The sequence below is a fragment of the Triticum dicoccoides genome, chromosome 3A (genome assembly GCF_002162155.2).
Source record: "Triticum dicoccoides isolate Atlit2015 ecotype Zavitan chromosome 3A, WEW_v2.0, whole genome shotgun sequence".
Classification (NCBI taxonomy): domain Eukaryota; kingdom Viridiplantae; phylum Streptophyta; class Magnoliopsida; order Poales; family Poaceae; genus Triticum; species Triticum dicoccoides.
The window spans coordinates 741865828-741881734 of record NC_041384.1 but is presented as its reverse complement, the minus strand read 5'-3'; the positions used below and the strand labels follow the sequence as shown (position 1 = coordinate 741881734).

The 15907-nt window shown below is 46.2% G+C and overlaps 3 protein-coding genes across 3 annotated transcripts; all 3 read left to right on the top strand.

Annotated features, from left to right (window-relative positions):
- Window positions 1-717: 717 nt before the first annotated feature.
- LOC119270611 (40S ribosomal protein S10-1-like) lies at window positions 718-3064 on the top strand. Its single transcript, XM_037552624.1, has 5 exons — window positions 718-827; window positions 917-965; window positions 1383-1665; window positions 2182-2317; window positions 2737-3064. Exons 1-5 carry the CDS (start codon window positions 825-827, stop codon window positions 2812-2814), a joined length of 549 nt encoding a protein of 182 aa, XP_037408521.1. The 5' UTR covers window positions 718-824; the 3' UTR covers window positions 2815-3064.
- A 1908-nt stretch (window positions 3065-4972) lies between these two features.
- Window positions 4973-9092, top strand: LOC119270609 (putative box C/D snoRNA protein SPCC613.07). Its single transcript, XM_037552622.1, has 5 exons — window positions 4973-5261; window positions 5362-5587; window positions 7084-7152; window positions 7530-7662; window positions 7756-9092. Exons 1-5 carry the CDS (start codon window positions 4988-4990, stop codon window positions 8716-8718), a joined length of 1665 nt encoding a protein of 554 aa, XP_037408519.1. The 5' UTR covers window positions 4973-4987; the 3' UTR covers window positions 8719-9092.
- A 280-nt stretch (window positions 9093-9372) lies between these two features.
- On the top strand, window positions 9373-12013 carry LOC119270610 (ubiquitin-fold modifier 1). The gene is made up of 4 exons (XM_037552623.1): window positions 9373-9533; window positions 9649-9746; window positions 11057-11089; window positions 11718-12013. The coding sequence occupies exons 1-4, from the start codon at window positions 9445-9447 to the stop codon at window positions 11795-11797; spliced, it is 300 nt and encodes a 99-aa protein (XP_037408520.1). The 5' UTR covers window positions 9373-9444; the 3' UTR covers window positions 11798-12013.
- Window positions 12014-15907: the final 3894 nt, after the last annotated feature.

The window sequence follows — 15907 nt, the reverse complement described above, 5'->3', positions numbered from 1 at the left end:
ACGAGGAGAATGGGACGAGAGGTCGTGCGGTCGTGCGGGCAGCGGTTTTTGTTTTAAGGAGGGGCAGGGCTAGCGATCGATGGATTGGCTTAATGCGTGGTTGGTAGCGTTAAACACCGAAGGATTAAGGGCCATTAGATCTTGATAATGGATGGATGTGATTGTTTGGATCTGCCCCTCTCTTCTTTTTATAGGCGTAGTAGATAGATACATTTCCCAAATACGTGATTAATATTTGTTTCAAATATATGTTATGATGTCTACCGTTTTCATACATATTGTGTATTTTTTGGTAAATAAAATATTTTCTAATACTTAACCTTTTTTCAAATAATTGATTAAGATTTTTTTCAAATGTATGTTTTGAGGTCTACTGTTTTCATACCCATTGTACATCTTTGGTATACATCTAAGCACTTGTTGACACAGGTTTACCATTTCTCATATACACGAATCATATTTTTTTGATACAGGAAGTAGAAGTACAAACCCATGTCATTTTTTTTTCTGAGACAAAAGCCCATGTCATCTCAATGTTTACCGAGAGCACCTGGGCCACCGTGTGTCTTCTCGGCCAGGCCTGCACAAAACCACAGAGCAAAGTGGCAAAACCTGCCCCAAGAACAACAAGCCCAGACGCAAGCCCGCCACACCAGCCCATCACCTCTTGGCCCAGGCGGCGCCCCTACATATACCGACCCCCCAGACGGCTAGGGTTTCTCCCTCCATCCCTCCATCCCAGCAGCCGCGCTCCGCCTCCCGTTCCCCTGCACGCCGCGGCGCCGCCGTCTCCGTCCCCGCCTCCGCCCCCGGCGCCCGTCACCATGGTGAGCACCCCCCAGCCGAGTCCGCTCTCCCCGTTGGTTGCTCCGGTGGTAGAGCTCCCTAATCTGACCTCCCTTGTCTCCCTCTGCAGATCATCTCCAAGAAGAACCGCCGCGAGATCTGCAAGTACCTCTTCCAGGGTGAGCTCCTCCCCCCTCCCTCCCCCATTTTTCGTACCGTGCCGGCTGTGGTTAGGATCCAGATGCCATCTCGTTAGTCTTCTTCTGTAGGGTTCGATCCATGTGTTGTCTAGGGTTTTAGCGAGGTTGCTCCGTCAGTATTCTTGGCACCCATTGACCGCAGCGAGTTCGCTCCGATCCACGGTTGCTGCAAGGTTCGAGCATAGACAGTTTGGACACCACTAACATCCTAACTGTAGAATCTTATTCATGTCAAGCTGCAATCTTGAAGAATTCTACGGACTATTACAATAGTCTGAGCATCTTAACTGAATTCCTTGCTGCGAATTTCAACTTTTGATTGATGTGTCCAAGAATGCTACTACTTTGGATGGTCTGAAGGATTTGACCGATGAATCTATTGTGATGTGTGTGCAGAGGGAGTCTTGTACGCCAAGAAGGACTACAACCTGGCCAAGCACCCCCAGGTCGATGCCTCGAACCTCGAGGTCATCAAGCTCATGCAGAGCTTCAAGTCCAAGGAGTACGTCAGGGAGACCTTCTCGTGGCAGCACTACTACTGGTACCTGACCAACGACGGCATTGAGTTCCTCCGCACCTTCCTCAACCTGCCGTCTGAGATCGTGCCCAACACCCTCAAGAAGTCCGCCAAGCCCCCGTCCCGCCCCTTCGGCTCTGGCCCACCGGGTGACCGCCCCAGGTGAGCTAGCTATGTTCATCATTCTGCCTCTCTGTTTTGGGCATAGTTGTTCCTGTTGCTGTTGAGAATATAACCACACTGATCATCTAGCTATACTCTATATTTTGATTAGTCTGTCTAATCTTGGTGCCTGTTGACTTGGAATGAGGATAAATTTTAGTCCTGATCCACCATTTGTTTAGCAAAGTTGAAATTAGTTGATGAACCTTGCCATGCCACACCAATGCTCAATAATAATCTCTGTTCCATTTCTGTTTTATGGCCATGCTATTCAGTTGTTGAAACACAGGGGAATTAGGCTTGTGTTTTTTATATATCTGTATATGTATATTCTACAATTTGACCTACAATTATCCTCCCTATAATGTTGTGTAGTTAAAGCCATAAGTAGTTACATTTGGCAAAGTATGAAACACAATTCTTCCATGGTGTCCAGCTTGTTTGTTTCTCTTACATTCATATATCAAGAACACTGATGTATTTGTATTCACTAATTGGTTTTGCTAAATTTGGCAGGGGTCCTCCTCGTTTTGAGGGTGACAGGCCCAGGTATGGTGACAGGGATGGTTACAGAGGAGGCCCACGTGGTGCTCCAGGTGATTTTGCTGGTGAGAAGGGTGGAGCTCCTGCTGAGTACCAGCCAGCTTTCAGGGTAAGGACTGCAATTACCGTTGTTAAATTTCATATGATTGTTGGCATCAATTTAGGTGTGCATTCATGACATGATTATGTTTCTAGCTTCTAGCATTCGAACCAGTTTTGATAACTGGACTCTGATTCTCTCATTATATGTTGGAAATATTCTACTGTGATACTGTATTGGTTTTTAGCTTGATCATAGATTGTAGTGTTAAGCTCTGGTTTCCTATGAGGCTTGATCATAGCTTGGCAGTTCTCAGCTCTGTTTCTGTTCTATGTAAAACAGTTTTCAATTCTGGTGCTGTACTATGTAAAGCATTCCTTCATTGCACATATAAACTCTACTATGTAAACCATTCCTTAATTGCACATATAAACTCTATACTTCCTTCTGGTTATCTAATTTTGTACAATCTGTAATTGTTTCTCCAGGGTGCTGGTGGTGCTGCCAGGCCCTTTGGCCGTGGAGGCGGCGGCGGCACTTTCGGTTCTGGAGCTACCATGGAGTGAAGAAGCGACTCTTCAGCAAGTGGGAGCACCCAACAGGTCTTCAGATCCAATGCGTGCGTGGGGTGCTGTCCTCTCTGTTGATGTTTGAATTCTGCGAACACTGTGATGATTTTGTTTATCGGGATTGTAGCTTAAGACCATGGTTTATGGGTTCGTTTGTGTTAGAATGAGCTCTTTGATATTAAGACAGCTGTTGGTCGACTCACAATCTAAAGATGGTCAACTTGCTATTTAATTGTGTTTTCTGTCCTGTGCTGTTTCTGGTTCCAAGAAGTTACGTTTCACTTTCTTTTGACATGTGGAATGTGTGCATGCCTCCTAGATTGGGTTCTATTGCCCTTGGCTCTCCATTAAGTGAAAAGGAATCACTTTTGCCCTGGATCAAATTTAGCACTCCCTCTGATCTTAGTTTGATGAAATGGATGTATTACAGTGCTTTGTGAATTAGGTTCATTTGCCATTGGCGTTGGAAGTGAAACCCCCCCCTGAAAAGTTTGGTTCGTAATTCAGTTTCACCTGAGAGCTATTGAAAAAAAGCCAACCTCAGCAATCAAAAGGTGAATCATGTAGAAAATGTGAAATTATGAATTGATGCTGAATTTGTGTTTGTTTCCTTTGTGAAATTGAAGTTGACTTTGAAAGTTTACATGTTCCTCGGAATTTCTGAAACATCTTATACATTGTTTTCGGTTCAACAAAAACTTGATTTCCACTGGATATTCTCCCGTCTTTGACTCATCTCGCTGAAAACTTGATTTTCACCGGATTTTCTTTCCTTGACTTCAACTCGATATCACGACAATAGTGTTTACCTCGCAACCTTGGCCTCTCGAGTGATGTCGTAGAGTCCACACCCTAACAAACCCACATTTTGTCTTTTAAAACATAGAAGGGTTTCGAAGGCCCCCGATGTAAAATGGGGGTACACAATCTTGTCGTCGCTAGGGACACCAATTGGGGCGGCAAAGCCTCCATGGTAGCACACCATGGACTTCATGCTGAAACCACATTGTCTCTCATCTGGCATCTTGGTCGGGAGGAAGAAGAAACACTGCCATTCAACCAACATATCCGATGGTAAGCTAAAACGGCTGACAATCGACCATTGCAGCAGGGGCGAGAGCCTCTTGACAGCACCTTCTCAATCTGGATCTCCATCACTCTTCTGCTCCTCTTTTTACCACCATTGCTACCTTGCTAGCAGAGGGCGGCGAGACACAACACCAGGTCTGACCTTGCTCCTCTTTAATTCTCCACAGAGGGAAGAACAATATTGGGGATTGTAGCAGGAAATCACCCGAATCAATTGATTTGGCACTGCTTCCCCTGATAAAAGGGAAGCACTCGTGAGGGGGTTTATTCCAGTAAAGAAGGTGAGAGGGAGTGATGCCGGGTGACCAAGAGCTTCACCACAGAAAAGGAAAACGAACGTCGGCATAAGAAGTAGCCTCAGTGCCTTCCCCTTCCTCTGATACCTCACCATCCACATGTACCCAGGGACATGAGAGAAAAGATAATCACGATCAACTTCATATCCGGTCGACGCTTTATTTGCGTGAAAGAAAAACACCACCAAAACATAAAGGAAGAACCCGACTTTCCTCCAGCAAACCCCGGCCACCATGGTCGCCGACAGTGGGAAGAGGGAGGTCGGTGGGGAGATATATGAGGGAGCGCAAGGAATAAACGCCACTAGAGGCAGTCGTCACTGGGGCAAATCCGTCACTGGCAATGCCCCGGGAAGGGGGTTTTCACCTCGCCGTTGTCAGTGAGGAACCCTGACAATCCCTTTGTCTTCACTTCACCTCCTTCACTCTAAAGTGATGGCGGTTGAATGTTAGAACGTTTTTTCTAATCTTCCGGACTCTTAACTAAAATCAATTCATCGCACCAAAAAAATCCAGAATCGTCGACTCTTTAACTAACCCTAGCAGAAATATTCATTGCACCCTACCAAATACTGTATGTCAAATCAAAGCACAAATAGAAATTAGTAATTGGTGTATCATCCTCCGGCGGATAAAAAACCCCACCTTTCCCACCTCGCTCGCTGCCAGAGACACCCAAACGGTCACCGCCGCCGGCCGCCCCGCCCCGCTGCTAAACCCCCCACTAAACCCTAGCCAGAAAACCCCCGCCGCCACCGCCGCGCCGCCTGCCCCCCGGCCTCGGTATGGAGGGGGAGCCGCCCGCGCAGGGCCCGCCCCCCAGCGCCGCCGCCGCCTCCGCCTCCGGCCCCGGCGGCGGCGGCGGCGGCGGGGAGAAGGGCGCCCCGTGCCAGGAGTGCGGGGAGCAGCCGTGGAAGTACCGGTGCCCGGGCTGCTCGCGCCTCACCTGCAGCCTCCCCTGCGTGCAGGCCCACAAGCGCCGCACCGCCTGCTCCGGCAAGCGCCCCCGCACCGTCCCCGTCCCGCTCGCCCAGTTCGACGACAACCAGCTCCTCTCCGGTGACGGATCCGTCCCTCGCCCCCCCGGCCCACTCCCTCGCTCGCTCGCCGTGGCCTCCATCCATGCTGACCGTCTGTCCCCTGTTTTCTCCGCTTGCAGATTACAACTTGTTGGAGGAGACGAGCATGGTCAGGGAGTCAGCCCACAGGCTGCTCGGCGGCTTGGGCCGCAACTTCGGCTGCGGCTTCGAGGGACGCCATGGCGCCCAGCTGCCGCCGTGGCTCTCCTTCCTCCGCAAGGCCGCGGAGCGCCGGGGCGTCCGGCTCGCCTTCCAACCCACTGGCATGACCAGGAGGGAGCAGAACCGCTCGCGGCACGACAGGAGGTATCTCAGTGCTGCTCTTTCGATTGATCGATCCTGTCTATCGCGATATGATGATGATGATGATGATATATTACTGAAGTAAAGTTGATTTTGTGTCAGTAACTGTTGACTGAAACTGAAGATACTGAAAGCAAATGGATGCTGTGGAGAAGTGAAATGCTCTCTATCTTGTTTGAGTTGTTGCTTTGCCTATGTATTCAGTAATCATTTACTTGTTGACATCATTGTGAACGTCTGATGCACATTGCCAAGGCCGTACCCCCAAAATTTGGGTCCTGGTGATATATAAGAAAGTCAATTAAAACATTTTTCATTGACCATTTGTAGCAGTATAGATTTCTCAAAGGATTAAACGAAAATCTCCTATGTCTACAACTAGAAGACATCTTAGAAAATTAGGATACTGAAGCTACAAGGATGCACAACTTCAGGAAAGAACAACCAATTAACTAAAGGTCAAGACTTCCTTAAAAGAGAAACTAAAGAACTGAGGGGCAAGAGAAGAGACGAAACAACCTTCGGCAGCCCGGCTGTTGACTGAGGCTGATGCTTGGGTCTCCGATTGCTCTGTGCCACGACCACAGACCAAGCAGCGAAACACGACTCCGATTGTTCGGATTTTCTTAAGGGAGGATTGAATGTAAAATCAATAGGAAAGCCCCTAATTTATATGTTGCAGTTGAACGAACCTGCAGCCGACTGCCATGGACACCTCTCTTCTCAGGAAATTGAGAAGCCATCGGAGGAGAATAGAGCAAGGATACGAGGCGTCCAAGAGTTAATTTCCAGCTATTTAATTTGGAGAGATTTGATTTGCCACTGAGCTGGGGCGAGCCAAGGAAGAGAGAGGCTGCCTGGAATTTGATGCGCAACATAAACTGCCTCTAGAGTTCTCCTGCACGTGAATGTGATAGAAAGAGATGAGAGAGAGAGACAATAGTTTGGCCATGGGCTTGGGTTGGTGGTTTGGTTCCATGGTTGGCCTGTGTCTTTTTCTCTTTATTTATAGTTCAACAAACTGATTAATCTTTAATCTCTTAATCAGAACTGATAATACTTAAAAGAATTGCCTAAAAAAACGTAAAAGAAAGTTGGGGGCCTGTGCAGCTGCTCCAGTTGCACTGGTGGATGTATGGGCCTGCATGTTGCTTAGCAACTTTTCTACTCGGAAGTTCGGCAAGTTTGCTCTAGAGTCTTTGATTGTTGGGGTTCCTGTCATACTTAATGTGATTATGATTCAGTTTGGCCTTTGCATGATTCCATGGTTAGGCGCTTCGACTCATAACTGATAAGTTTTCCATGCAAGTTTGTCCTCTCCTTGCTATTTAAGCAATAACACAACCACTGTCAGCACATTGGCTACAACACGTTGTGAATCAATATACAACGTTTTATTTTCTTAATAATTTGTGCAAGCATCCTATGCCTAAATACATTTGAATGAACCTTACCAGTAGTATCACTCCCCCTCCTTATGTGTAAATATCTCTTTTCAGAAGTGACTGCATATACTGGACAGTCGAGTGGAAGTTCAATTCAACAGATATTTTCCTAACTGACGAGCAGTAAGTTTTCTAATCTATCAGCATAGAATGTCTCCTCCTGTTTTTCCTGTTTGCAATCCTTGTTAGTTTAGCACCATTGCAAGATGATAAGATATATATGTGAAAGCTACTCCTTCCGATCCATATTAATTGTCGCTGATTTAGTACAAGAGTACTTAAAATTTCTGAAGTAGTTGCTCTGTATGTTATGGAGATGATCTGTCTATCATTTTCAAACTTCTTATGGGACATATTTTCTGATTCTGCACTTACTTACTACTACCAAACATCTGGAAGCAGAGCTAAACATTCATATATATGTTGCGCTAGTTAGTTTGATCCTACACATAAATATAGAATCTCCGTTCCTTCAATGCTCATTATGCCTTCTTTTCCAGGACAGACGAGAATGCAAGCTTGCTATCTTTATTGGAAAAGCATCTGACTCCTTCCCCTTGGAAGGACCAGCTTACGCCATATCGCAATACTGAACTGCGTGATTTGAAACTGTTCATTCAGAAGTCTGCCAAGGTACTGCAGTCAAGTTTCCATGTGTCTTCTGCGGTTATTGATCTTTGCTCTAAATTTGTATTAAAATGACTTCTTGTTTTAACATTGCTATAGAATTCAAAGTCGCCACACCGTCAACTCAATATAGAAGAGCCCTTGCGCCCCCAACTGAGGGGCACTCTTATTGTCGAGTACCCAACTATCAATGTCTTCCTTCCATCAGATAGTTACGAGTTTCAAGTCGAGAAGCCTGCAAACAAGATTAGCAGAAATGAGCAGCCCCCTGGCACTTCGAATGATAGCCCTCCTATAGAAGGCACCCAGTTTCAGGAGGAAGAAATAGAGGAAGGCGAGTTGTCTCCAGAGACGCAGGTTATTGATCTCAAGGATTCTGGTCCGTCACGTACCACAAATCTTTCTCAAGTGAAGGTTACGAGTGAACCTAAGATGGACAGCATGCCGTCGTATGTCCGTGGTCTGGCATTTGGTGGTAAACAGGGGGAAGTTGATCAACATAGCAAGATGGCATCGAACATGACTCCTGGGGCTCCAAAGGCTGAATCCTGCATGAAAGTCTACCCAGTGGACTTGAAGGAAGGAGTTGAAGGTGGGACCTTAGAGGGTCAGGTTATTGACCTCAAGAACCATGCAGCTTCAGATCCTGCCAAAGATATGAAAACACCTGACACAGATCGCAAGATAGATTCTTCAGTGCTGTCTCCCATCAGTACTCTAGCATCTGAGGTCTCGAGTCATCCTCAGGAAGAAGAACACAACCAAGAAAGCAAGCTGACGCCATCCGCAACCCCTGAAGCTCTGAAGAAGAGATCTCTCACAAAAGTCTACCCGCTGGACATCGACGACGCCCAGGGGGTACTGCTCTCGGAGCTGCCCAGCGTGGAGTTTGAGCAGGAGATGGGAGACGCCTACGAGGAGCTGTTTGGGGACATGAACCCCGATGACTTCCTCGACTTTGATCTCGGGATGATGGACGTGGACGGGTACGGCGAAATGAGGTCCCCGTTGAAGCTGTGGGACGATGATTTGGAGGAAGGCGAGATCCCCTCGCAGCTCTGAAGAAGAAACCTGGGTGCTCGGAACTCGACACGAGAGCTTGGAATCCGTTTGGTTAGGCAGTCGCTTTGCCATGAGTGTTGTTCCCATGTATTACTAGCATTGGCATTAGTACCACCTCAGGTGCTATTTATTCGTTGTTGTTTTTTCTCTTGGTTCCGGTTGTCGCCGGGGCGGCATGGAGTCAATTTTGAGGTTGTAACTCTGCAGCCGCAAGGCCTGTCAAGCAAGCAAGCTGGAGAACGCATCATCAGTCTGTTGCTGGTCAGAGATATGAACGCATCATAGTTGTGGGTAGGATATGAAATTGCGAAAGATGTGATGTTATCTATGAACGCATCATCAGTCTGTTGCTGGTCAGAGATATTTTGTTTTCATTGTTCACCGTTGCTGAACCTGCCATTTCATGAAGGACCTGGTGTGCTTTCTCGTGGCAAGCTGGAGTAAGAGAATGCGTGAGGGAGACCTGAACTGCAAAATGTGTCTTTATACAATTTTTTTTTCTTTCCAAAATGCATTTACTTTCGAAATATTCGTCGTATCTGTATGGATATAAATATTTTCTTTCTTGGACGGAAGGAAAAAAAGAGAAAGAAATGAAAAAAAGTACGTAGTAACGTAAAGGGAATTCCTCCTACACAAAAAGAAGGGCTCGTGAGGCGCATCGCATTCTATCACGCGACCCACCAGGCGGCGGCGGCGTCTCGGCTCGCACCCCACAGCACACCCATGGCGGCGGAGGGCGGCGGCGGAGGAGGAGGAGGGAAGGTGTCGTTCAAGGTGATCCTCACCTCCGACCCCAAGCTCCCCTTCAAAGTGTGAGTACAGATCCCCCTCTTCCCCTTCCCCTCCCCTCCTCGGACCAGATCTCGTCCTGATCCGTGCGCCGCTGCCCGTCCCTGATCCGTGTGTGTCGTTCGGTGGCTTTCGCAGGTTCAGCGTGCCGGAGGCGGCGCCCTTCACCGCGGTGCTCAAGTTCGCCGCCGAGGAGTTCAAGGTCCCGCCCCAGACCAGCGCCATCATCACCAACGGTACGACCCCCCGCCCCCAACCTCCGCGCGTCCTCCCGTCGGATCCCGTCGGGACCGTGGTGCTCTTGGTTGCTCTGATGCGATTTAGATTAGGGGTGCGTCACGAGGGCCTATCAGGTTGCGATTTTAACGGGGAAGTGGTAGATAATCCATGGCTTCTCTGCACCAGTTGTTCCACTCGGTGGGATTTATCTTCATGTTGGAATGATTGATGATATACGTATTCTGTAGGTTCAGATATGCCTGTGAATTGGGAAGAAAAAAGAGTTCACTTTGAATTGTCTGACATACAGGACGAATTCAGTGGGAAGTCTGTATGTTTGTGGGAACAGGGGAATGCATAGCACGGTTTCAACATGTAGTCTGATCCAGACAGACAGATTACTCATCTGTCCTGGCTTTGGCAAGCCAATTGGTGATTCTATTCTAGCGAGTGAATTTGATTCGCTGAGGCTTTCCGTGGACGGCTTGCACCGTTTTCTGAGATATGGACAGCGTGAGTAGGAACCCATGTGGCCTTTATTTTGCTTTCCGGGACATGTTTACAGGTTTTCCAATCATGGTTGGCACTTCGTGACCTTAAACCTTATGGGATGGTCGGTGGTGATTTACTGATTTGTGCTAGTTGATCGTTCTCCATCCGGACATGGCCACTACATATCATCTGACTTCTAGCGCTTGATGAATGATGATGATGATAGGCTATCACGCACCACATTTTGTATGACGATGATGATGATGTGGTGAAGTGGTGATTACGAATGTGGGAAAACAGTCCTCGGGGTTTTCCTGTCTTGGCAGATTCATTTATGATAATCTCATTTGTTAACAGAAAACTTTAGCCTATCAAAGATGGAATTCTAGACCAGCATGCAAGGATGTACTCCCTCCGTTTGGAAATAAGTGGCGTGGTTTTATTTCAATTTTTGAACTAAAACCATGCCACTTATCTCTGAACGGAGGTAATATTATTTCCCAGCTTGTTTGTTTGCACTCCTTCTGTGAACAAATGTAAGACATTTTAGGTCACTACTTGGTGACCTAAAACGAGGGAATACTTTGTAGAAAACCTGCAGTATAGTTTTGAACTGTTAGTTTTGTGGCATATTGGTGGTGAGCACTAACATAGTAATAGTAGCATGGTCCTTTGATGACTTCTTAATGCAAATACGATTTGATTATGAGCTGTCAAACATGTGGCCAGCTTCAGGTCACTAGAGCAGAAAAGTGTTTGTTGATTATTGTTTTGCCTGTTTGTTTGATACACAATTTTCTCACTTGAAATAATGTTGCATTTACCCCCTTTGCAGATGGAGTAGGCATCAACCCACAGCAAAGTGCAGGTACTATTTGCAGATACCCACACTTGCATTATTTTATTTCAGATCTGCGCTCTTTCCCAGTTCATTCCATTAGCCACAAGTATATTTTCGACAAACTATTTTGTACCATAGAAATACTTGAGTCACTGGATTCAGTTGTCTACTAGGTTGTACAATATTAGCTGGAACTGTTTGAGGTCACTGATATTTTTGTGTGTGTTCTTATATCGAACCATTTGATTTGTGCTGGGCTGCTGGCACTAAAATTGTTGGCTACTAGAACTCAAATGAGGTGACCAGCTTTTGTGTAAAAGAAGAGTAGATGATCACCATAGGGATTGGTGACATGCAAAGCAATAAAACAGGCATCAAACACTGCATATCATTTTTCTGACATATTACATGAAGTGAGTGCATATCTGAATAGCCTCTTTGTGATTCTCTCTTTCTGAAACTTACGTCTCCTGGAGTACTCACTACCATTCTCATTTAGGTTATTTAATCTTCTCCCAGCCTCCTTGTTGAGCTTGCAAATTGTATACTGTGTATTATGCACTTCAAGTCCAGCCAATAGGACACCACTTCCCTATGTAAATGTGCCCCTTTTCTTCATTGCCCGGCTGATGTAAAACTGTTGTTATTTTTTCAGGCAACGTGTTCTTGAAGCATGGCTCGGAGCTGCGACTCATCCCCCGCGACAGAGTTGGAGCGACTGCGGCGTCTTTCTAGTCAGTCATTGTTAGAGCCAACAATGAAGAAACCTATATAACAGGAATAAAAGCATGTCCATGCTCGGTTGTATAATGGATGTAACATGGTCGAGTATAATTTACCATCAACAGCCAGCCAGCCCTATGATTGACAGGATGAATATAGCTTGGCAGGCAGTGCCATGTGTTGCTGTCTTTGTTTGCAGCCCCTGATTTCCTGCTACTGCTCTTGAAAGCCATGGAGCGTCTGCTTGCAGTGTTGACTTTTTGAGAGAGGAAAAAAAATACACCTGGCATACGTGCTGGACACCTCATTGTTTCTGAGGAAAAAAAGGCATTGACAAACCAATGCTGTGAAGCCAAAAATGACATGTTTGCGTCGGTCATCCCTTTGCCTATGCAGAATCGATCTGGTTTTAGTTCTCTGTTTAGTTAGAGAAGCCGTGAAAGAAACTGTTTGCCTTCTTAGGTGCCACACAATTGTTAGGAGACAAGGTTCTGTAGTTCATTGTTCATTCAGAAGTAGGTACTGCGCCTTACACTTTTGTTTAGTGTCCATGACAAGGCCCAAAGATCGTGCTCCCTCGCAAGCATGGCGGCTCCTGCCATACCAATACCCCGATTGTTTTTTCCGAGAGTACGTCAATGACATACTATATTTTTATAGAAAGTAGGAAACATATTTACAAGAAGTGTAGCACAAATGTGAACATTCGGGTGTCCACGATGCACCAACTCCGACACCGACACTATCACCCAGGCTAATCCAAGCTGAATGTTGCTGGGACCGGGTCGTCGTCGTCCGAGTTGGAGTGCCTCGTCCGCTTCATCAGGGAGCTTAGCAGCATCAGGTCATGTCTGAAGCCCAGGATTACTGAAGAATAGCACAGGCTACGCTGGCCTCTCATTACATGTATGTAAGATAATGGCAATTCTTGAGTTATGCAGGTCGATCATGTTTTTCTCAGAAAAAATTATGCAGCGCGATCAACTTATATCTCAAGTTCATTTGTGGAGATGCTTCATCAAAGAGTAATTTGCTGTTCAGCAGTCAAGCGATGTATGCTATTTCTGATGAAATTATGTATCATTTAAACCTTGTAAGGTCTCATGATGCTTTCGCGTTACTGTGATTGCAAGGTCTGCAGCTTCCTTCTATTTCTTTGACCTTGTTCATCGGTGTAGGATCAAAGAATATGCAGATGATAAGTGGCAAAGGAGGCAGTGAAATCTGAAGAGGCAAATCATCATTGTAGGTGTTACTACAAAGCAGATGTTGCTTTATCAGAAGAAAACACTTGGCCTTAGAGCATCTCCAGCCGTTGCTCCCTCCCCCACCCCCCAGGAGGCATAAAAATCACCGCCTGGGGCGAGCCGGTGGTAGAATCGGCTCTGGGAGCGGTTGGGCACCCAGCCGTCGCCCCCAGGCGCCGATATTGGCCCATTTCTGGCCGCTTTTCAGCCCATTTTCGGCGAAAAATGGCCCGATATCGACACGATCGGCCCATATCCAGCGTGGTTCGGCATGAATTCTCAACATAAGTAATTTTTGTATCACATAGTTCATCACAGAAAATCAATAAAAATCAAATAGTTCAACAAATAGCTCAACAACAAATAGTTCAATACAAATTATATAGTTCAAGAAATAAAAACTCATATTTCATCACACGTCGAGCTAGGCGTCGCCCTTGATCCTGCATAGGTGCTCCACCAGATACTGCTGCAGTTGTTGATGCACCTGTGGGTCTCGGATCTCCTGACGCATATTGAGGTAGGCAGTCCAGGTTGCCGGTAGCTGGTGATCAACTTGGGCTAGAGGACCCTGCCTGTAGTATGATTCAGTGTCAAGCACTGACTCTTCCTGCTCGCTCTCAATGAACATATTGTGCAAGATGACACAACAAATCATGATCTCCCACATTTGATCTTTCCACCAGGTCTGAGCAGGGTACCGGACAACAACAAATCGAGATTGGAGCACACCAAATGCCCGCTCAATATCCTTCCTGCAAGCCTCCTGCACCTTGGCAAAGTGGGACTTCTTGCCTCCTGGCACATCGTTTGAGATAGTCTTCACAAATGTAGACCATCTCGGATAGATGCCATCAGCTAGGTAGTACCCCTTGTTGTAGTGCCGCCTGTAGGATCGAAAGTATGTCTAGAGGGGGGGGGGTGATTAGACTACTTGATCAAATAAAAATCTGTCCTTTTCCCAATTTTAGTCTTTGGCAGATTTTAGCTATCTTAGCACAAGTCAAGCAATCTTAACACAATTCAAGCAAGCATGCAAAGAGTCTATGAGCAGCGGAAAGTAAAGCATGCAACTTGCAAGAATGTAAAGGGAAGGGTTTGGAGAATTCAAACGCAATTGGAGACACGAATGTTTTTGTCGTGGTTCCGATAGGTGGTGCTATCGTACATCCACGTTGATGGAGACTTCAACCCACGGAGGGTAACGGTTGCGCGAGTCCACGGAGGGCTCCATCCATGAAGGGTCCACGAAGAAGCAACCTTGTCTATCCCATCATGGCCATCGCCCACGAAGGACTTGCCTCACTAGCGGTAGATCTTCACGAAGTAGGCGATCTCCTTGCCCTTACAAACTCCTTGGTTCAACTCCACAATCTTTGTCGGAGGCTCCCAAGTGACACCTAGCCAATCTAGGAGACACCACTCTCCAAGAAGTAACAAATGGTGTGTTGATGATGAACTCCTTGCTCTTGTGCTTCAAATGATAGTCTCCCAAACACTCAACTCTCTCTCACAGGATATGGATTTGATGGAAAGAAGGTTTGAGTGGAAAGCAACTTGGGGAAGGCTAGAGATCAAGATTCATATGGTAGGAATGGAATATCTTGGCCTCAACACATGAGTAGGTGGTTCTATCTCAGAAAATGTGTATTGGAAGTGTAGGTATGTTCTGATGGCTTTCTTCACGAATGAAGAGTGGGTGGAGGGGTATATATAGCCTCCACACAAAAACTAACCGTTACACACAATTTACTAATCTCAGTGAGACCAAAGTGAAAGACTCGGTCAGACCGATTCAGCAAACCTAGTGACCGTTAGGATTTTCGGTGGGACTGAGATGCAACTCGGTAGGACCGATATGGTTAGGGTTAGGGCATAACGTAATCTCGGTGTGACCGATTACACAAACTCGGTGGGACCGATTTTGATAATAAGCTAACCAGAGAGTTGGTCAGGTAAACTCGGTGGGACCGATCGCTCATTTCGGTGGGACCGAAATGTTACGAAAGAGAAATAGAGAGTTTACTTTGCAATCTCAGTGGGACCGATCGCTCATCTCGGTAGGACCGAAACGTTATGAAGGGAAACAGAGAGATTACAACCCCATCTCGGTGTGACCGAAATCCCTATCGGTGAGACTGATTTGCCTAGGGTTTGTGGCAGTGGCTATGACATTTGAAACTCGGTGGCGCCGGATAGAAAGAATCGGTGGGGCCAAGTTTGACTTTTGGTTTAGGTCATATGTGGATGTGGGAAGGTAGTTGAGGGTTTTGGAGCATATCACTAAGCACTATGAAGCAAGAACCTCATTAAACAACACCTCATCCCTCCTTGATAGTATTGGCTTTTCCTATAGACTCGATGTGATCTTGGATCACTAAAATATAAAATGTAGAGTCTTGAGCTTTGAGCTTGAGCCAATCTTTTTGTCCTTAACATTTTGAGGGGTCCACATTCCTCATCCATGCCATGCCATTCATTGAGATTTTTCTGAAATATTAATCTTGGAATAGCATTAGCTCAATGAGCTATATGTTGTTAGGAATTACCAAAACCACCTAGGGATAGTTGCACTTTCAATCTCCCCCCTTTTGGTAATTGATGACAACATATAGATCAAAGCTTCGACAAATGATAATAAGAGTGAAAAACTTTATCGCTTTGAGAAGTATGTGAAAGGCAAGAGCTTCCCCTAAATTTGTGCATAGTTTATGGTTTGCTTTGGACTGCAAATGCAAAAAGAGTTAGGCTCATGGGTTACTCTTCCATGTCACATACATCTTGGTGGAGCGCTCAAAATGATAATAATTAAATGCATGCACTCATCACCAAGCATTATATAGGGATAAAAGGATAATGTCATCCAACAAGCATT